The sequence below is a fragment of the Cloeon dipterum genome, chromosome 3 (genome assembly GCF_949628265.1).
Source record: "Cloeon dipterum chromosome 3, ieCloDipt1.1, whole genome shotgun sequence".
Lineage (NCBI taxonomy): Eukaryota > Metazoa > Arthropoda > Insecta > Ephemeroptera > Baetidae > Cloeon > Cloeon dipterum.
In genome coordinates this window covers 8,373,833-8,396,731 of record NC_088788.1, presented here as the reverse complement: position 1 = coordinate 8,396,731, position 22,899 = coordinate 8,373,833, and the positions used below count along the sequence as shown (strand labels likewise).

General features: G+C 36.9%; 1 protein-coding gene and 1 long non-coding RNA gene across 3 annotated transcripts; one reads left to right on the top strand and one right to left on the bottom strand.

Annotated features, from left to right (window-relative positions):
• Nucleotides 1-4,312: 4,312 nt before the first annotated feature.
• Nucleotides 4,313-5,110, top strand: LOC135939905 (uncharacterized). The gene is made up of 3 exons (XR_010574792.1): nucleotides 4,313-4,472; nucleotides 4,534-4,717; nucleotides 4,775-5,110. It is a non-coding gene; the product is annotated as an uncharacterized LOC135939905 (long non-coding RNA).
• A 4,791-nt stretch (nucleotides 5,111-9,901) lies between these two features.
• LOC135940529 (uncharacterized) lies at nucleotides 9,902-20,553 on the bottom strand. 2 transcript variants are annotated; one of them, XM_065485449.1, is made up of 10 exons: nucleotides 20,463-20,553; nucleotides 16,170-16,245; nucleotides 16,060-16,111; nucleotides 14,467-14,672; nucleotides 14,247-14,410; nucleotides 14,008-14,194; nucleotides 13,551-13,952; nucleotides 13,253-13,491; nucleotides 11,536-11,611; nucleotides 9,902-11,474 (listed from the first exon to the last, which is right to left on the bottom strand). In XM_065485449.1, the coding sequence occupies exons 2-10, from the start codon at nucleotides 16,204-16,206 to the stop codon at nucleotides 10,042-10,044; spliced, it is 2,796 nt and encodes a 931-aa protein (XP_065341521.1). In that variant the 5' UTR covers nucleotides 16,207-16,245; nucleotides 20,463-20,553; the 3' UTR covers nucleotides 9,902-10,041. The 2 variants fall into 2 exon arrangements, with proteins under 2 accessions (XP_065341521.1, XP_065341522.1); XM_065485450.1 differs by lacking the exons at nucleotides 16,060-16,111; nucleotides 16,170-16,245; nucleotides 20,463-20,553 and adding an exon at nucleotides 15,893-15,991.
• Nucleotides 20,554-22,899: the final 2,346 nt, after the last annotated feature.

Genomic DNA, 22,899 nt, shown 5'->3' with positions numbered 1-22,899 from the left:
AAACGCCAGCGTGAGCCCTTGCCGCGAAAATAGACGGACCAGCTGAAACTGAAACTTTAAAATGTAAACAATGACACTGATAGGCCAATTTTAATTTTTTGGACCAATCACAAATTAGTTCTGGTTATAACCTCACATCCTTGACTTTGACTGGCGCGAAGTCAGTCTGAAAAAAAATAGAAACAAACTAATTTTTTTCAAATCAAGAGAGATGCCAACAATAATAAAAGTGGAAATAAATTATAAAATAAATACAAAATTAATTGAAATAATAAGTGGTATAATAATTAAAATTATGAAAGAGTAAAATATAAATTAATATGGATAAAAGAAATTTAAATTAAAAAAATAAATAATTTAAACATGAAAATAAATACAGTCTTTAGGAATTATTGTTAAAAAAAACTTCTTAAATTCAAATCTGGAATATATAACATGCTTCATAAAACGAATAGCAGGTAGACTGGACATGGCTTAAAGAAGTATACATGGTTAGACTCTCAGTTACACTGTTAGGAATAAACCTTTTTTTAAACCAATTGCTTGCATAATTTTGAATGTTAATTTTGATTAAATCTTTAGAAATCTAGAGTCGGCCACAGGGACATCATAGATTTCAATTTCACGTACAAATTTACATGTTTTAATGTTTCCTGAGCGGCATATTAACAATGAGCAACATAATTTGAATCAATCTGGCATATTTTTTGGATGAGGACTGTCATCAGTGATGTAAATTAGTGATTAGAAGCATCGTTTTCGTCTTCTTTCATGACAGTATGGACCTGCTTTTAACTTGGAAATTTTATCAAGAATTTTAATTTTAACCCACCAATTCTAATTAATCTGAATTGAATATATTTAAACCATCTCAATTAAGAAAAAACATAATAACGGCGCATCTCTTCCAAATTTCCGCAAATTTGCCTGAAACTGCCCCAATGGTAAAATGTGATAACATGCACCAGGAAAGGAAAATATTGCTACAAATAAAAATTTTGAGACATTTATGCATAGATTGACCAGAAAGCCAGGATTTCCCGGGAATTTGTTTTCAGGCTTCTGGGATATCACGCAAATAATTAGAACATTGTCCCGGGACTGGGCCGAACCCGGCAAATAATTTTCGAAGAAGTCAAACTCGCAACAACAAAAATAATCCCGATGGACGCTCTATTTTAAACCGTCTAGATTTAGAAATTAATAATAATGGCGCAGTTCTCCGCGAATTTGGAAATTGATTGGTCGCGATTTGTTTTTTGAATTTTTATGAGACAATTACGTTTGCTTTTAAAATTGAAATTTACACTGCCCAACCTAGTTTACGTTCCTGGGCGACTTTTCATTTTAAAAACATTCACAGGTCGAAGGTCAAGGTCCCCTTTAGCAAAATTATTTGAAATTTTAAAATTGAAAAGGATGATCGTAAATATCTGCAACAGCACAACAAGTTCCAAAGCTCCAGTGGCGATTGTTTTGCTGCAATTCGAATTTGAAGTCAAAAAATCGCGTCCAATCAATTTTTTTATTTGTAGCCATATGTTTTCCTTTCCTGGTGCATGTTATCACATTTTACCATCGGGGCAGTTTCAGGCAAATTTGCGGAAATTTGGAAGAGATGCGCCGTTATTATGTTTTTTCTTAATTGAGATGGTTTAAATATATTCAATTCAGATTAATTAGAATTGGTGGGTTAAAATTAAAATTCTTGATAAAATTTCCAAGTTAAAAGCAGGTCCATACTGTCATGAAAGAAGACGAAAACGATGCTTCTAATCACTAATTTACATCACTGATGACAGTCCTCATCCAAAAAATATGCCAGATTGATTCAAATTATGTTGCTCATTGTTAATATGCCGCTCAGGAAACATTAAAACATGTAAATTTGTACGTGAAATTGAAATCTATGATGTCCCTGTGGCCGACTCTAGATTTCTAAAGATTTAATCAAAATTAACATTCAAAATTATGCAAGCAATTGGTTTAAAAAAAGGTTTATTCCTAACAGTGTAACTGAGAGTCTAACCATGTATACTTCTTTAAGCCATGTCCAGTCTACCTGCTATTCGTTTTATGAAGCATGTTATATATTCCAGATTTGAATTTAAGAAGTTTTTTTTAACAATAATTCCTAAAGACTGTATTTATTTTCATGTTTAAATTATTTATTTTTTTAATTTAAATTTCTTTTATCCATATTAATTTATATTTTACTCTTTCATAATTTTAATTATTATACCACTTATTATTTCAATTAATTTTGTATTTATTTTATAATTTATTTCCACTTTTATTATTGTTGGCATCTCTCTTGATTTGAAAAAAATTAGTTTGTTTCTATTTTTTTTCAGACTGACTTCGCGCCAGTCAAAGTCAAGGATGTGAGGTTATAACCAGAACTAATTTGTGATTGGTCCAAAAAATTAAAATTGGCCTATCAGTGTCATTGTTTACATTTTAAAGTTTCAGTTTCAGCTGGTCCGTCTATTTTCGCGGCAAGGGCTCACGCTGGCGTTTTTAGTCGGGTTTTGAGGTCGTTTTATGTCAAGTGCATTGTCCCTAAGTGGCAAAAAGTGCGGTAATAATGCTGTTCGTGATCGACGTTTCAAGTTTTTCGGCCAAGCGGATCATCAAATGGATTGAAAATAAAGTTCTGCGGGGCCTGCCATAGCCGATCGTAAGTACAAAACAGAATAGGCTCTACATTGAGAAGCAAAAGCGGCCGGCCGCATTTCGCTCTCAAAGTGAGACGAAAAATTTCGCTCTCAGTTGAAAGCCGATTTTTTCGTCTCACTTTGAGAGCGAAACGCGGCCGGCCGCTTTTTGCTCTCAAAGTGAGACGAAAAATTTCGCTCTCACTTGAGAGCCGATTTTTTCGTCTCAAAGTGAGACGCAAAAGCGGCCGGCCGCTTTTCGCTCTCAAAGTGAGACGAAAAATTTCGCTCTCTTTTGAGAGCCGATTTTTTCGTCTCAAATTGAGACGCAAAAGCGGCAGGCCGCTTTTCGCTCTCAAAGTGAGACGAATTTTTTTTGCTCTCACTTGAGAGCCGATTTTTTCGTCTCAAAATGAGAATTTTTTCTTTGAGTGTATATCTTTATTGTACGTATTTTTTTTGTAATAATACGGATTTCAGTGAAGTTTCTAAACGTTTATCTAAATACATTTTAAGAGTTGCAAATCAAAATTTTCGAATTCAACCAAGCCCAGGAAGCAAGAATATTTTATATGCTCCCAGTAGTTTGTACATGTCTTTAATCTTTAATAGAAACGCTGCTCTTTGTTTTTCCTCTATATTATTTATTGTCTAATGATTAAACAAAAGTTTTGTTAGTATCAGTGGCGGGGTTCAGAGCTTTCATTGGAAGATATAGAGTAGTTCGAGTTCGGCGCCTAAAGGAGGAACATGACACTCTTCACTAGGCTTAACCAAGGTACATTAATTTCAAATGTGTGAATTAATATTTTAAGCAATAAATTCAATTCGTGACAGATGCTGAAAAAGAGAGCATATAGGCTTCTGGGACGGCGGCCCTTCAAAGGCCATGGGGTTAGCTATATTTTGAACAAAGATAAATTTAACAGGCACAATATTTTTTATTGACTCTCTTGTTCAGATTGTGTTAACAAATTATATCTTGTAATATAGGCCAAAGCGTAATTTCCTCATACATTTTTAATTTTTTTTTTCACAGTGTCAAGTGGGGCAGCGACTGTGGAAGAGATGGCTCCATGATATGATCTCTCTTACTTTCAAACTTGTCTCGTCTAGCTGATGGCTTTTAAAATGAATTGCAAAAATTTTGAGAAAATGTTGGTGGATTACAAGAAATGCATAGGCTACTGGGACGAAGACAAGTCAAAACCCGTCAGGTTCGATTTTCCTATATTATCGTCTGTGAGGTATTAATTTTTGGGATTAATCGAATCCTTTTATTACTACTTTTTTGTGAGATTTATCATGTTAGATCGGATTTTTCGATGCCATCGTGGACCATCGTCATTTTAGTTTTGGTTTTAACCAGATTTTTTTTAGGACAACCTGTGTGCTGATGATACACTATTCGTATCTTGATATTGAAAATAAAGAAATAACTAAACATGTTAAAGAGAGCATAGCAAATCTAAGAGATACATTAGGCCGCCATGTGCACTTTTACGACACTTCTGCTAAATACCAAGAAATATGCGAAATTTTGTCCCATGAGCATAATATCCGGAAAATATTTGGTCTGAAAGGTAGATTAAGCTTAATTATGCGTTTTTCTTTGAGTACAAAATAAATAAAATACGTTCTTTTTCATCAGACGATGCATTGCCGGATCTGTTCATCATTTTTATCATCACCCATGGGAACATAGGCAGAACACTAGGGACGGATCATGGAGAAAAATTTCATGTTTCACATCTGAAGTCCGTATTGAACCAAAGTCCTGCTCTTTCAAATGCCCTCAAGCTCCTTTACATTGCGGTAATTAAAATTAAGATTACGGTAACATTAAAATATGTTTTTATTTCCAACTAACAATAAGGCATGCAGAGGTCTAATCGTAGACGAATTGGTTCAAGGGCGGTTTAACCCTCCCCCTAGAAAAAACAGAATGATGAGCAGAGATATTGACGTAAAAGGGCAAAATAATCTGAATGCAGTGCGAGTGACTGTTGATGTTGACCCGATCCACGAAAATTGCGTCACAATATTTGAATGTGTTGAAAGTAAAAATTTTATTGCATTTTATCAAAGATTGATTAATAATTATCTGCATTTCAAAGCAACTTCTGCGCTGGTTAGGAATGGCTCAAATTTGGTGAATGCGTTCTGCGCAACCTTTAGGACTGTGGAGAAGGACATCGGCCTCGATGAGTTTCTCACCAGATGCATGTGCCAACACCATTACACGGAAACTCAGAGGGGGTACGGACCCACCCCTGAAATCAAGGTTCTCAAGCATAGGCCGCTCACCATATCAAAGAAATTTTTCGAGAGTCCCACGTCTTGGAGGTGCGTGATGGTAAGGACGGCAAAACTAGGATGAGAGAAGACGCCATGTAAAAGAGGGTCGATAAAATGCGAAACGCTTTATATCCCTATTGCCAATATGTACAATATAATTTCTAGGGATTTACTTAAATCCAATATTGATCAAGGAAGCACTGTAAATAGTAAAAATGTTTGGTACACAGTTCGCATGATTTACAAATAGTCCTCTTGTTTGAAATCTTATTTTATTACAAAGCAAACAGGTTTCCTAACAAATGTTAACGAGACGATCAAAATAATCTGCTAAGAAAACTGGCTTATAAATTTAAATTTTTACTGTTGCAGTTAACAACAATTAAAATTTATTTAAATTGTTTCTCTCTATCAATCGACTGAAAATGCATTTATTTTCTAATACTATCTGAGTGGGTGATTCAACATGGCAGCTTCGCTTTTTTTGGATTTGCCGTCAATTTTAATAAGTATATTGAGAGAAAATTGACAGCTTTATAATGCAGACTGAGGCCCAAGAAAATAGCACCGTTGTCAGGAACCCAAAAGCCTATCCAATATGATTACGATTGGAAATCAGACCAGGATATTGCTCTCTTGACACGCAAGGCGCATTTGTACATCACCCCAAAAAGCAGAGATTCAGTACACGCACGAACCTTAGGACAAAGCTTGAAGACTGTTTTTGGGTTTGAGACTAAAAATCACGACGGTCTCGCACAGCTTCAGAATTCAGGCGTGTTTAAGTTTCAATTAAATCTTAATAGAAATACAATGTATAGATTTTAGTATCTAGCGAAAAAGATAATCACGCTGGCTGCATTCTCGTTTGCATCGTAGCTCCCCTCTTTTATTGTGGAGATGACCGTGAACTGTGCGTTAATATTGGGGGTGTTTCTTCACCGATTAAAAACATCCAATATTCTGCCATTGGTCCTAAAACAGAACAGTGGATTGGAAAGCCAAAAATATTTATCTTCCTCCATGCTACCCATGCTACCGAGAGAAAGAGTGATCGATTCATTCAATCAGACAGTCCAGTAAGTCTTAAGATTTCAAATAATTAAATAAAAAATAATAATATGTTAAAAGTCATATCAAAATACAGCATTCACAAGAGCTTCTACTCTGCACGCGGGCTTGCTGAGTTTAATTCTTCCTCAAAAAGGTGCCCCATTTTTTTACAATAAATAAGCCCGCTATGCTGATATCTTTTACAGACTCTTTAGAATTGTTCGTAGAGACGCTACAAGAATTTACTAAACCAGGTACAATAGAGAAAACTTCGTTTCTGCAGTTATTTTTTGCACTCTTGCGAAAAGCAAAGGTCGAGAACGGGATGCCTCCAATGGTGTCAAGCACGCTTGAATATAGATTGTGTTTGGATTTTCCGGTGAAATTCTTCACAGACAAGTTCACACAGAGGACAGGAGATACAAGCCAGGATTACTCAATGAATGAGCTAGAGCGGAGCCTCTGTTCTGCAAAAATTGCGAAAGATGCCAGAGGAGGCGAAAAAAACGTTTCAAAATACTCAGTGACCGTAGTGTCAGCAGAGATAGGCTCTGGGAAGACAGCTCTTGCAGAAATTCTAGCAGAAAGGGCTCAGAGGGAGCAGAGACCGGTCACCCTGGTGTACCTGAGGAATAATATCAGGTTTATTCAATCGTTTCGTCACTGGGTCAAAGGATATAAAGCATTCATTGAGAAATTCAGAGGCGAGCTGCATCAGCCTTTCGGGAATGACGAATTCCTAATTCTGGACGGCTTTGATTCGTTGCAGCCAGGCTATTATCAGAGGAGCATGCTCAGGATGATCGAATCCCTAGCCAGAAATAAAATCGATTTGGTGGTCACCACGAGACCGGAATGTGAAGACGCATTGAAGGAAAGTCTCAAGGAAATTTGCCCTGTAAATGTCGTCACCATTAACAAGCTCTCTGAAGAAAGCCAGATAATTTTTCTGCACCAAAATCTCGGCATGAACAAGACGGAGATTAAAAAAATCCTGGCGAAAATCCGGGAGGCCCATGCTGAGGACCTGATCGAGAAGGTTGGCAATCTGGCAAAAGTCGCCGACTTTCTTCATTTAAATGGGCAGAAAATAGACAATTTTTACCTGTTGAGCAAGCACGTTTTCGAGGAGACCATCGTATCCGTCCTGAGAAGCACTGGTGAGACTCCAGGCTTCAAACGTTACCGTGACCTGTATAGTAAACAGGTTAAAATCCTCACCGAGCGTGCCTACGACTTCTATCTCGGCCGAAATGTAAACCAGGAGCAAGATGCGTTGATTGCTGATTATGGGATTTTCCGCATTCAGGGATCCAGAGTAGCTGCTCTCAGCGTAACGTTGGCGGCATACCTCATCGTCAAGGAAGAAAATTTCTCAATGAGATTGGGAATTATTGAAAAGCTACCAATTAATGTTCAAATTTTAATCGCGAACCTTTGGAAATGTCGACTGTCCAGATCTATAAAATAAAAGCTCATTGATTTCATAACACTGTTGAAAAATAATTATTATGAACTATTGCCGTCCTTAATTTAGATGACGCTATTAGTTCAAAAAATACTCTTTAAAAATCAAGAATTGACTTAAATATTCCAATGTTGGCCCAATATATTTTTTAAGAAATCAAGACGTGGAAAGCACCGTCGCGATATTGAAAGTCATGATTTTTTCAATTTATTTCGCGCTAGACTAGTGGAAATGAGGAATAATTAAGATTCGTGATAGGTAAAAATTTTATCGGATCGGCCGATCCAAACGATTTTTTTTTTGCTCTTTTTATCCCTCTCCGAGGACCGGGAAGGGCGCACACTGCACTAGCACGAATGCTGAAACCCGAGTCCCAATAACACCGCGAACGGATAACATGGGTGCACCGGGCCGCACAGGGACCCAGCCCACCAGAGCGTATTCAAGAAAGGTTTTTCTGTTCCTGTCCTGACCTGTTCCGGGAAAAAAATTTCCTGTCCTGTCCTGTTCCTGTTCCAAAATTGGATTTCCGGTCCTGTCCTGTTCCTGTTTTTTCCTGTTTTTTTTCTTTAATTTAATTCAAATTTACAAAATGGTCTTCTAATTCTTCCATATTAATATTTATACCTGTTTTTTGTTTGCTTTTAATTATTTGAGACTTCCATTTGACAGATTTTCTAAGTGTTTAAATTTTGATAGAGAATATAATTTCTAATTCATCTAATTCCCCTTTATGAACAAAACGGAAAAATTAATATGCACCCCGCACAGAATTTAGTATCCAACAAAAAGTATTTCAAAAAGTGCTTAAAATGAAAAAGAATTGCAGAAAAACTCTAAAAAATGTTATTTTTGATACAGTTGATAGTTTCCGCAAAACGCTTGTTTTTTCGAACACCGCTGACTATAATTAAAGAGTTGTGCATTTTAATTAAAGCTTTAGAGCAAAATTGTAAACGTCGTGGATAATTTTTAGGCTTTTTTGGAAAAATATTTATAGTTACATGAAAGAAAGTAAACATTGTAAGGCAGTATCAAAATGAAAAGTAATGCTGTCTATAAATGAGGTATATTTGATATAAAATAGACCAAGAATGGAATTGTTTTGAAACAAAATTCTTGTCTTGTCCTGTTCCTGAAAAATATTTTCCTGTCCTGCCGGAATTCCAGGAAAAAGCAGGAATTCTTGTTTCCTGTTTCAATTTCCTGTCTTGGAATACGCTCTACGAGCCCACTCAAGGGCCACTTGCCTCCGCACCGAGGACTGCATTGAAACGCTAGACATTTGTCCCGTGAAGCCAAATCACGCATGCTGGAAAGGTGCAAAGCAGCAAGTAGCGAGTCGGCGCCGGTGCGCATCCCAGCCCGTTTCCGCATCCCAGCCAGCAATTCGAGTCACTAAACTAACAACTTTTTGCCATCTCTGACATTGGGTAGCCAGTATTAGATGTCCCAACTGCTCAAATACCTCCCATTGCTTTGACACTCCTGAGAGTGCCTCACAATGCGAGCCAATGGGCTGGTTTAAACAATTTGATATGTTCTAAGTGTCTGTCAATTATAGAGCAGTCTGTGTTCAGTTTGCGCTAACCTAGTTCAGCTTTAGTGTCTGAATTGAATTTAAAGTTGTTATATTTTGCAAGGGTCGTGATGAAAAAGTTGTGAATTATGAGGTGATGTATTTTGTGATTTTTTTCAGGATCAGCAGGAACATGCGTGGTTTAATTTTGGATTCGAGACATTCCTGGTGAGTGTTGACATTTTTATCCTTTTTATTTGCGTAGAGTATTGGGCTCAATGAGGCCCTTGGGTCTCGTCGGCGCTGATCAATATGATGCAAAGACCGGCTAAATTTGTATAGAGGTGGCAGAGCGCAATTTCGTTTTTAGCCAGCGAAACTGGCGCGTTTGCATTTATGTGTTAAACTCGAATTTTCGTGCTTTGAGGGATTATACTACTCATAGTCTTATTTCTTCCTGTGAGGAGAAAGTTTGAATTTTTTACTTTCCTTTCCAAACACCTTGGCCGTATTAAAGCTATTTGGACGTCTTTATTATAGTCTCAGAATCTGCTCCAGCACCTGACGTCTTCTTTTCCTTGAAACTTTGTCAAAGCAATTTTGTACCTCCTGTGGCGCTATCATTTACTCCTCAGTTCAAATTATTGCACTGAAAAAGGACTGAGCAAATTAATTCTTGAAGACCTGTCCTGAACGTATCAACAAAAATACTGCTTAAAATGAAATCTATACCGCTTGTAAAGCAGGCAACTCGCAGCGAAGTGCTGTTATGCGGCACAGCTTGCTAACGTTTGCAAGGCGTTTTTAATTGCAATAGTTGGACGAAGGGCTAATTCGTTTCTCTGGTGCATGAATATTGCTCCACCATTAAATAATTGCGGGAGAAACCAATTAAAAGTATTAATATGACTATCAAACTGAAATTTTTTAATAATATAAAATCAATTAAACACACGTTTGAAAATTACGTAATGCAAAGATTAGGTGATAGAAATAACATATCAATACATACATTAAACTAACAAACCGATGCAGCATTGCTTAAATCAAAACATCTTATTCAAGATTTCGCGTCTAAAGTTAAACATGCGTTGAAGGCTTGCTATCTTGTCAGCATCCTTGAGCTCTTCAGAAATCTCCAGTTTGTATCTCATATTTCTGACGCAGAGGTAGGCGGCCAGGGTTCCGCTCACCTTGGACGCAGGGTATCTGAAGAAGTGGTCGTCGAGGGCTTCTTTCCCATTTTCAATGGGGGGTGTCTTCTGGATTTCAGTTGGTAGGAAAAATTTGCGCGCCCCATTAGTGAGTTCATTCATGATTTCGTTATAAACTTCTTCTTGAATCGAAATTTCCAAATCTGGCTTATATTCACTTAAGTACGACTTGATCGCCGTGTCAACGATATGTTTACTTAGTTTGTAAATATTGATGGTTTCAAGATTTTTCGCGAGGTCAGGAAAGGTTGAGAGCTTTGCCAGGTAACCAATCTTACTGATCAGGTCCTCTGCTTTTTGCTGCTTGATTTTCTCAAGAAGAAGGTCGATTTGTACTCTTTCAAACCCCTTATGCTGCAGAAATTCGGTTTGTTTCTCTTTGGAAAGAGGGTCGATTTCGATCACGCTGATTGAGCAGATTCCAGAAAGATGCGACAGCAACTCATCTTTGTATTCAGGGCTTGTGAAAATCCACATAGGCACCTTTTTCTCTGCCAGCCCTTGCACTGTATCAAGCACAATTTTCCGCAGATCTTCAAGCAAAGCGTCAATCGCGTCGATAATCAAAACTCCGTTCGGTCCGTTCTGCAATTCCTGATTTATATGCTCTCCGCACTCTTGGACAAAAGCTGAGAGGCAATTTTGATGCTTTTCCCAGTCGAATTTCATCACGAACTGGTACATGATCGTCATCAGGTCCACACATGTTGCCTCTTGAGTGCGCTGGGCGAAAAAAGTGAGATACTTAGCCAGCTCGGATTTTCCCGAGCCCGCATCGGCCGACACCACGTACACCGTGTCCACGTCTCCCTCTGAGCCCGTGTGCTCATCTACGGCGTCATCGGAAGTTTCTACTTCAGTGTTTGAAACTTCTGTCGCTTCTTTTGAGGAAATAGGTTTTGTAGTAGATGGGTACTTGGCAATCGTTACATCGACCTTTAGTTTTGCGCCCTGGGAACTCACCTTCGCTGATTCTTGTCTTGCCTTCTTGTCTTTTTTGCTGATCAACGATTCAAGTATTTTTAAGTTGCATGGCTCTGTTTCCCAATTCTTAGTGTTAGTCTTTGTGAAGCTTTCTGTGTAGCAGGATGGCGGAAACTTCATTTGTAAGGTTTTGTGTAGAGTCGTGACAACCATCGGAGGGATTTCCCCGTTCTTCTCTGATGCTTGTAGCAGTGAAAAAAAGAACTGCTGGAAAGTGGCGTTATCAATTTTCTTCTGAGAAGTGAAATCATCGAGGGTCTCCATGAAAGTCTTAACTGCATCTGAAATAAAATGTATTAATTTATAAAATCATTTCTATGTTTCATCTGGCTTCATTCATACTTTCTTGTGGCAGGATAATAGATAAGAGGCCCGCGTGGATGGTTCCGCTGATCGATAATTTCGTCTTTTCGTACTTCTGAAACATGTGTAAATATAAATTTAGTATCTCAAAACACATAATATGGGAATTGACTGTAACAAAAGGCCGGACATTTGGAAAAAACAATTCCACGTTTTGTCCTCTAATAACTATACTGCCCCCTTTCTACAGGTTTTGAGACGTTTGCACGTAGGAAGGTCCACTATTTTACAATTAGCAATATTACTAGGCCAAGTTTCTCTTACGGTCTTTAAAATCATAGGGAAACGCAACCCTTACAATTCAAATGTATCGCCCTGTTTCCAGGAAGAGAAGTCTGAAAATATCATAGGGCAAAATATCCAATAACCACTCTAAAATATTTCAAACTAACGTTTGTCTCGATTTCACTCAAGGGTCAATTTTTAAATTCATTCTCATCCTTGAGAAATGGCGTTTAAATATATAAATTATTTTTTAGTGATTTCCAGCTTAAGATTATTTGAAGTTGCGCATTTTAAAGTAGAATTTTATATTAATTTTTTTATTTAAAAATCTGACCAAAAGTGCCCCAAAATCCAATTTTACCGGTTACGCCTACTTTTTTAGCATTGGAAATTAATTGCTTCCGGGGTGAGAAAAATTATGAAATACTGAGAAAATAAAAAATAGTGCTTTTGAGTCTTGAAAGAAATTTTGTTTTTTTCAAAAATTGCAGATTTTCAAAAGGGGTCTGTGTTTGGCTTCATTAAAATTCACCTGTTCATAGTAGCGTCAAATTCAGAGAGCTGATTAAATTTCCAGATTTTCCCCACTCAGCAAAATTTTCTCAAATTTAAAATTTTCGAAAAAAATCCTCTACAAATTTCAGATGTCCGTTAACGAACGTTTAAAATTTTTTGGGAAAAATCGAAATACCCAAAATTAATTTACTTTATTCAAGAATCATCTTAGAAAAAATGTTTTTTCATTTTAATTATTTCAATGATTTTTAGAGGCAAACTCGGACCCTTATGGTTATCAGAGACTACGTATGATACAAATAAATTTTTTTATTGATTTTCAAGGACAGATTCATTGTTTACCATGTGCGAAAATTTCAAATTTTTCTGATAATGAAAACGTTATTAAAATGATAATTAAGTTGCGCGCCGGCCACCTTCTGTAATGCAACCAGAAGCGATGGCGTGAAACGCCCCCCCCCCCCCCCCCCCTGTTGGCTAGCAGCGGCTGACCAATCAGATTGTTTTTGCCAATTTTCTCCGAAATTTACAGTGCTACACTATGTTTTCTAACATGATTTGGAATCCTCTCATCGAGATCTATCGGACAGCCAGAGTATTTTTTTGGGGAAATGCGGAATTTCAGAGAAAATCGCGATTACACAATTCCGTTGAAAATTCTCCATTTAAAACAATGCTTAGTTTGAGGCCGATTTTCTCGAAAATTTACAGTGCTGCCTATGTATTTTTTTAACCGTACATGATTTTTCGGACCCAATCTGTATGTGTGTTAAAGGATTTTGCGGGGAAATTCACTATCATTCCTCTTTAAGAGGCTTAGTAAAAATTTAAATTACTGTATAGCTTAAATATCTTTTTACGGATCAGTTGGATATTGTGCGCTAGGTAATCCCGAAGAAATTTTCGGAAAATCTTTACAGATAGTTGTTTGAACCTTGAAACAAATTGGTTTTACCTGTTGATCTATATCGACCGAGAATGATTGGGAAACGGTCTTTGCGTTTAGGAAAACACAAATTTTAGGTTTTCCAACCCATATTGCATTCATAGGACCGATTGGGATGCCCAGGATCGATTTTATTTTGATTCTCTCTTTGTCTGTCACCACACAAACTTCTTGGTTTTTATTTGTGACCAGTTTAGCCACGACGCAAATCAGCATGCAGCCGTCTTTATTTCCACTCTCGTGGGAAACTGTAAAAAAGTGATTTAAACATAGGAATTGGGTTGAAAATTTGAAATATTTTCCTAACCAGAATTTGTCAGCTCTGCTAGTGTTTCCCAGCGCTTTGGTTCAAACTGAAAATGTTTTTTCAACTCCTCGCTTACTGACTGGTATGTTTCGTCGGATGCTGCGAAGATATGTGCTTTTCGCGTGAGAAGGCGGTACGCATCGTCGGACTCCCACCTGTATAAGAAATCATTGCAATTCTTTTCAGCACACTGCTTGACAATGGTGAGATGTCTGCTGTGCTTAAAAATCTTGACTTCTGGCGTTGATGTGTATCCTTTTGCTCTTTGATTGGGGTCATTATGTTGGTACCACATGATTCTGGTTAGAAACTCCTCAAGGTCCACATCCCTGTCCAACTCTTTGAAACAGACGCAGATGTTTTTGACAAAGTACGATCCTCCTGAGCGCAGGGAATATGTGCCTGCCAGACGAAATAAATTCCTGATATTCAATTGCAAACGAAGAAAATTGCATACCTTCAACGCAGGAAAACATAATGACAAAATTTTCGCTGTTGGGGTCAGTTGTCACGCGTGTTGCATTCAGGTTGTCCGGATTTTCTTTGTCCAAATCTTTGCTGAAAACTGTGCCTCGTGGAGGAAGTAGTTTTTCTCTGATATATACTGCTTGAGTCAACTCGTCTACAATTTGTCCACGGCACGCCTTTGATATATCAATTAGTGTGCGCATGAAACAGTTTTAACTTTACACTCACAGAAATGAATATAAGTTTCATGGCGTTTTCAAGGAGTGGGTTTGATTTCAGTTTTTCGCACACTTCATACACGTTAAACTCTTCGTCATGATGTGTTGTAAGTTTTCCATCCTTGTTTCCATGCGTCATGATAAAAACAATGAACAACTCGGGTGTCTGGTTCTCTAAATATGTAACGAAAATTCTAATCTGTAATATTACATAATAAAATCTAGCTTACTTTCGAGCTGGAATTTCGTTCTTAATCCATCCTCACTGCCAACTAACTTCAGCACTTCATCCTTCCGATCAGATGTCTCACAAATATGGCCGACTGATTTGAAAGTAGACGTAATATTTTCGACGTCTATTTTGTCATCTACACTGCGATTCATGGGTTTTTCTTGATCGGCGAAATCGTAGTGAATAATCAAAATGCATGTTGGCCTGGAAAAATTCAAATAGTTAAAGAGGATTGATAAAGGGCAACAATTAAAATGATTTTGAATTGTAGACTATATAAAATTAACATACTTTGAATTGTTAGTTTAAACCGTTTACACAATATGCTCAACAACCAGCAATAATAAAATTAGGATTAAATAAGTTAATTTTTAATTTTTTGCTGTTTAAAAATTAAATTAAATGGTGATTTTATGCTTGGTTTTGACTCCTCTCGTCATGATCCATCCAACTTTGTGCGAATTATGACGTAAATTTTCTATTTGATGAATTAAATCACGATTTTCAATAAGGAGACATTTGCTCGCCACATGATAAGCATGCAAATTTTGAAGCCGATTTTTTCGCAAGATAAAATGGACGCCTGAAATAATTTTAGCTCTATCCCAATTTTCAGAGCATATATAGTTATGATATAATTATTTAAAAAAAATCACATGCTTACTGGTTAAGTCTTTTGTCAGGAATTTACCTGGGGGCGGATCTCGGCAACGCAACCTTGAGAAAAAAATGGCAACGCTGGGCATAAGGCAAGCATTGTACAGTGTTTCAAGATCAAGCTAAAAAAACGGTGCCGTAATCCACCCCCGTGATCCGCCCCCTGAAGAGAATACGATCAATATTATTGTTACCGATATAAACGATGTTTACCATTTGGGCGCTCAAAGGGGAGAGCGAAGGGAGGAGCCTGATCGTATTCTCGTCAGGTAAATTCCTGACATCTTTAAATTTAGAAAAAAACTGAACTATAAGTGGGGAAAGATAATTTAAATGAATAAATATTTTCAGATTTTTCCAGTGCTCATTCACTTTGAATGTTTTGCTGCAACTCTAATTTTTGCATTTACGGGGTATTTTTTCTGAAAATGATTAAGGAGATTTGCCTTTTTCAAAGCCTTGTTACTCTTATTAAGAAAGAAATCCATTTTTGCGTCTGCTGTGATTAAAACTTAAATTTTAGACAGAGAAGTGAAAGCTGTGATTTATTGAATAGAAAGGGGAGGTCGATTGGCGTGATTAAAAAATTGTTCACTTTTTGATCACGCGTTAAGTGCATAAAAATTAACGCATTAGTCAAAGTTCCTTGAGATTCAGTTAACTCTATAGTAACCATAGGCAAAAATGAGAAATATAAATGAAGAATCAAGGGAATGACATTGCGTGGAGATGGAGACTCAATTTTTGTTATTCGCGGCTCAACTTACAATCAGTCGTGGCGGGAAGCCTACATGCCCCCCTTTTATAATATCAAATCCTAGCGAGATTCCTTTTAATATATCCGTATAATTCTAAAAGAAAGTTATAGGAAAATCAAAGAATAATAATTAAGAAGAGAGAATAATTAAAGAGAAATATCATAAATATATCATACCCAACCGTTTCGTCTTTGTTCCAGTAGCCAATACTTTTTTTTGCAGAATTTTCTGTAAATTGAACTTCAATGTTAAATATCCGGCAAATAAATAAATAAATCTTATTAACTATTGGTAGTGGCCCCATTCGATGCATTGTCGCTCATTTTCTTCTTTGCTTTCTTAATGATTAAGATGGTTTAAATCTGTAACAAAATACTTATATTATAGATCAATTTTACTGAAACTAAGTCTATTTATTCCATTCAAAAGCTCAAAAAAGACGAGATATTTTAAAACAACATATATTTTTACTACATTTTCTAAACTATAGCTGTGTAATTTACTTGATTTAAAACATTTAAAACAAAGTTTATTTGCATAAAACAATTTTTTTCCAATGTGATCCAATCAGTGCACTATGTTGTTCCTGCCTTCCTTTTGTTTTTCACCTAAGTAATGATGGTTAATTTTTGAACAGATGTTGATATTCCACCGGCGCTGATTCGCCACTTGTTGCTTTTCGCATGTCGTGCAACAGTCCTTGGCCTCATCTGCCTTAAGGCGTGCCTGCAGACCCAAGGCGCGACGAGCGGCCGCGGGGGGTTATCCTCCCCGCAGTCACAGTAAGGATTTCCTTTTATTTCCAAGTCTCGCCCGCGTTAACTTGAACCTCAGTAGTAACGTAATTCACGGCCAATTTCGCGATCGAAGTCTTTTCTCTCTTAGAGTTACTTCGAACAATAAGTCGAAGTTCAACTTATTTTTCTAAATTCTCGCTGTTTCACTGGTTTGTCCCATTTCTTGATCAATAGCAGAATTAAAGAAACGATAAAGTAACTCAAATATTCTACTATTAATTAAAGGCTCGCTGAGGAGCAGCTTTTCTTGCATTTTCAAACACTTGAAACAGTCTAATTTGAATTATACCGCGGCACATCCTGATTATTCTCGGCTTGAGAGCCACTCTCGACGCTGAATAATTGAGATTGGCTCCGGAATTTGTTGATTGTTTGTGGGACCTTGTGGCCGCTGGAGGAATAAGAAGGCAATAGCAATTAGCAAATAAGAGAGATGAACGATCGTGAGAGGCGGCCACCGCGACAGCGAATAAAAGAGACAATGCTTCGGCAGTGAGTTCGCTTGGCACGTCAGGAGTCGTCGCAGTCCTGCGTATAGAGAGGGGACCAGGGACAGGGATTACGGGATTCCCGTCCCGTCCCTGAGGAATTCCCTGAGGGACGGGACGAATTTTGAATTTCGGGACAGGGACGGGACAGGGACAAACGGCAGCGGGACGAGGGACAGTTTTATCGGCAGCAATGGCAGCATTAAAATTAAAAGGCCAAAGATTCTCAGTTTGTCAGTCTGAGGAGGAAAGGAAGCAATCAGAGTTCGCCAAATTTGCAATACGGAAAAATGCACCACTGGGTTTTTTGCGCAAAAAAGCAGCTGGAAAACACTAGTTTTGGTTTTATACGAATTTTTCCGAATTTAAATTTAAAAAAAGTTAAATATTCCATGCCTAAAAAATCAACATTTTGGAAAATAACGATAAAAGTTAAAGTTTTTGGTATCTGCGTGACCAGTACAGCGTTCGCAAACCCGCATTTTTTCAGAAAAATCCCACTGCATTGCACAAACTTTTTTACGGGTTTTTATGCATTTTTTCCAAAAAACATGCATTTTTCTTGAAAAAAAAAAATTCACATAATGGATGACCAAAAAATGGGATTTTTAAAATTCAGTAAAAATGCCACTGGTTTCTACAAAAGACAGACAATTGTAACATAAACCGCAATTTTCCAAAATTTCCAACCTTTTTTAGCGCAAAATTTAACCTTTTCGGGTAGTAAAAAAAATTTAAAAAACTCAAAACTGGTGGGTTTTTTAACTTTTTTGTGCGCAAAAAATCCAATGGTGCATTTTTGCGCATTGCAAAGTTGGCGAACCCCGAACCAGTGGCTTTTATACAGATTTTGTAAAATCCCTATATTTGGTCATCCATCGTGATGCTATTTTATCTTCTACAAAAAAATGCATGTATTTCTGACAAATGCGCAAAATTGGAGGAAAAAAGCAAAAAGCATTTTTTTTTTGTAATGCAGTGGTTTTTTCCGGGAAAATTAAGGTTTTTGGGAACCGTGGAGCAATAAGCAATAAATTTCCCTGGTAGTGGAAAATGGAGCAACTTTCAACAACCGAACGCGAATTTCCCTGTTCCAAGAAAAGGTCAACAATCAATGCGACAGATAAAATTTGGGTTGTTGTTGAGCAATGCGCAATTTTACCGCGACCAGGACTAGTAAAAAGTCACTGTCTCCACTGAACTATTTTTAAAATTGAGCACTGTCGTGACATGAGTGAGACTGCAGTTGCACATGTGGTTGCCAGCCTGGCTGCGTCGCGGGTGTCCAGTTGGGTTGAGCTTGGGGGGCATAGGGCGCAGCATGACGACAAAAGAAATCTTAAGACGCTGATAGAAAATTAAATGGCTCTAACAGGAAAGAAAGACTTGCGATCGCGAAAATTGGCCGTAATTTAAGTTACTGAGATTGAATTTAACGCGGGCGAGACTTAGACAAATAAAAAGGAAAATTCTTACTGTAACCGACAAGGCAAAAAGGCCGCTAACTGGCGGAAGGCAGGAGTGATGCTGCTCGGCAGAGGTCGCGGCTTTAGGTTCAAATTTCTGGAGATTCAATAAAAGATCTCGGTGCGGGGAGGCGAAAAGATGGCCAAATTTAGCCCAAGCTCCTCTGCGACCACTCGAGTCCCATGGTATCCGCTTAAAATCAGCGGTGTTATTAGGACTCGGTGAACTCAAAGCACATAGCCCACGGGATTTTCTGAGCAAGTTAAAAAAAACATAAATACAACTATTGTACAAACATTTCAACAAAAATTGACCAAAATTAAAAGAAATTTAAATTTTCAATATGGTGTGTGTTCGGGAGACTTTTAAGGGTAATTGTCAATTTTACCGACTTTATTTCTCCATCCTGAATTTTACATATGTTGTTAGGGGTGTTTCATAGTGTGTAACCTGAAATTTTGAGCAAAAAATTCGGGGGCTTTTTTGGGAAATCACGATTTTCGAAAACGGAAAATTTCAGATAGTAAATCCGAAATATCAAGGTATCTTCGGTCCAGATTGGAATTTCCATGTGGTTTTTTCACCTCCACACGTAACTTTTTTAGTAGAACAAATTTGCCATTGGTCAAAAATTTGTAGGTCAAAGGTCAAGGTCACAAATTCGCGTCAAAATGTTCAATTAAAAATATCGCAAAATACGCCCCCTCGGATTTTTTTCATGAAAACGTTAAAAATGTAGCCCTGAATGTGTAGAATCGAATGGTGAAGAGAAATCGATGGAGACTCTAACAGATCGCGAAATATTTTGAATTTAAGAATTCGTGTCGCGCGTCCGGCACGACGACAATATCATCCGGCGATTTTACTTTCGTAATTTACGTTGGAATTTGATAAGTAAGCCACATGTTATGCATATGATTACCTAGAAAAATAAACTAGCTTTCCAGTGGTGTGCTTACATTTTGTTTTGGTTTCAAACTTCTCAAGAAATAGGGGCGCGCGAAAAGAAAATATAGATTTTTCAAATATTGACATATTTACAAATCTCAAATCTCGGGTTCTAACCATCAGAATTGCAAAAACTACCCACCGTTGGACTCGTCTCGACCTTCCCTGACCAGCTGAGATGTTTAGGGGTGTTTAGCCTCCACCCCTAACCGTAAGATGCTACATTTTTTGTTTTTTTTCTTGGGGGTTGAAGTTCAGCAACTTAGGGGTGGAGGGTAAACACCCCTAAACCTTTCTCTTCACCATTCGATTCTACACATTCAGGGCTACATTTTTTTCGTTTTCATGAAAAAAATCCGAGGGGGCGTATTTCGCGATATTTTTAATTGAACATTTTGACGCGAATTTGTGACCTTGACCTTTGACCTACAAATTTTTGACCAATGGCAAATTTGTTCTACTAAAAAAGTTACGTGTGGAGGTGAAAAAACCACATGGAAATTCCAATCTGGACCGAAGATACCTTGATATTTCGGATTTACTATCTGAAATTTTCCGTTTTCGAAAATCGTGATTTCCCAAAAAAGCCCCCGAATTTTTTGCTCAAAATTTCAGGTTACACACTATGAAACACCCCTAACAACATATGTAAAATTCAGGATGGAGAAATAAAGTCGGTAAAATTGACAATTACCCTTAAAAGTCTCCCGAACACACACTATGTTAAACTGATTAGTGAATTTTTTTTTTAAAAAAAAGGGCTTCAATGACTTTTCTCGGTCTGAAATTTAAAACATTATAGCAATGGAGAAAATAGAAATGCCAGAAAAAATCTCACTGAAACAAATTTAAGAAAAGGAATCATTGAAAACAACTCACTGAATTCAGTAAATCAAGTCCACCTAGAATCGAGATGCAGCGGTTAGTTATGCCTCGTCTGGTGTGAAGCACAACCGCTGCCTCAGACGCGACTAACACTGTCAAATCGGCGCACGGTTCCTTTTATTTGCCTGCTGCTGTGTTCGCAATTTTGACCAGCCGGTTTTTGCCGGGGCGGTTAAAACCGGATGAAACCGAGCAATTTTTGTCAGGCTAAAATTGGCTAAAATTAGCATTTTTTAAATTGGTTTAATTTTTAGGCATAAAACGAGCTCAATTAATAATTACGGGAATAGAAAAATTTTAATGCGAACAAAATCACGATATTTTCATGAAATATTTTTGAATAAAAAGATTCAAAATCATGATTTTTCAGGTGAATCCATTTTATTCTTACTTTACATACTTCAGCTCAAGGAAACCTAATTTCAGCCAATTTTAGCCAATTCAGCCGGGTAAAAACCGGTTATAACCGGCTTGGTCGAAATTGTTTTAAAAATGCCGGCACTTGCTGCTGTCTCATATTTTGGTTTAAACCGCAGTCGCGCCTCTCAACCTGGAATTTTATTTCCTTCCCACTTTTTTATATCGATAATGATACACGCAGCTTGAGAGGCGCAATAGAGAGAAAGAGATCTATCCAACAGTCTATGTCACTTTTTGGGGTATCTTTTTGTTTCAAAATAAAATTTTAAGTAGGGAGAAAAACCTTGCCATTTAAAAAAATGCAAACTTTGCATACTCTTTTTAAAAATATTTCAATGATGCTTAGATCAATTTTGGCTTCCACTGAATCCTAAGGGATGATTTTATGTATTTGCAACAATGATTTTCCCAGATTTTGCAGTATCAACCCTCTTGAAATAATTTACTCAACAATGTGCAATTGTAAAATTAGGTCTGAATAAGTTAATTTTATTAATTTGCTACATATTTTTCAAAAAATTAAACGGTGATCGGGCAAATGTTTGTTTCGGGCGATCATGCTGTTATTGCTTGTCATTTTATGTCATATTGTTCATGAAAATTTTTAATTGTCTGTACTTTGATATGTATGAACAATAATCAACGATATGTATAATGATTTTTACTTGGTTTTGATTCCTCGTCACGATCAATCCAACGGCGTACAAATTTATGACGTAAATTTACCTTCTGGCAAAATAAATCACGACTTTCAATAAGGAGACAGTGCTCGCCACTTTTGATAAGCATGCAAAGTTTGAAGTCGATTTTTCGCAATTTAAAACGGACGCTTGGATTAATTTTAGCTCTTTCTCTTTCCCAATTTTCATAGCTAGGTATTAACGATCAAAATTATTTTAAAGACACAAAGAAACACAATTAATCTTAAAATTTAAGAAAAACTAGTTCTACTCCACGTGGAAAACTAGTTTTAAATTTTTATCTGATTTTTCAGTACTGATCCACTAGGAGTTTTGAAGCTGCAACTCATATTATTGCAACTATGGTTCATTTTTTCTTAAAATGATCAATCAGGGAGATTTGCCCTTATAAAATTAAATTTTATTATTTTTAAGAAAGAAGTCCGTTTGTGTGTCTGCTTTGAATAAAACTTAAATTTCAAGCAGATAGGTGGAAGCTATGATTTATTGAATAGAAAGATCGACTGGTGGGATTAAATAATTTATCACATTTTAATCACGCTAGCAGTTAAGTGCCTAAAAATTAACTTACTGCTCAAAGTTCTTTGAGGAGTTTACTCTATAGTAGCTCGTCAAAAAAATATAAATATTAAAAGGAGAATCGCGAGAAACAAGAGATTGCTGAGAGACTCTATTTGTTATTCGCGGTTCAACTCAGTCGTGGCGGGACGCCTACGTGCCCCCTTTTGTAATATCAAATCCTGGCCGGCGGATGCACGTCGCGGATTGGCTCCTCGGCTTTCCTGATAGCTCGCAAACGGTCATATCAATGTGCCTTTCGAGTAAAGGAATCCGGCCCTTGTTGCCGATATTCATTTTTATTATATCCGTATAATTCTAAGAAATATAGGAACAATCAAAGAATATAACAATTCTCAAGAAAAATATCATAATTATAATATCATACCCAACAATTTTGTCTTCATCCCAGTTTTTGTTGCAGAATTTTCGGTAAATTGAATTTAAGAATGTTAAATATCAGGCAAATGACTAGAAATAAATTAATTTTACTACCATTCAATGATCTGCGGCTCATTTTCACCCTCTTTGTTTTCTGAGTCATAATGAAGGTTTGTTTCTGTAACCAAATTCATAATGTAGAAAAATTTTACATTAAAAATATACAGTATAATATTTTAAAATATTTATGGTTACTCTACATTCCTTAATTAAAATCAATTGATTTAAGATTAAAGATTTTCTCCAATGTGATTCAACAAGCGTAGAATGTTTTGCATGCTTTCCTTTTGTTTTTTCACCCAAGTAGTGGA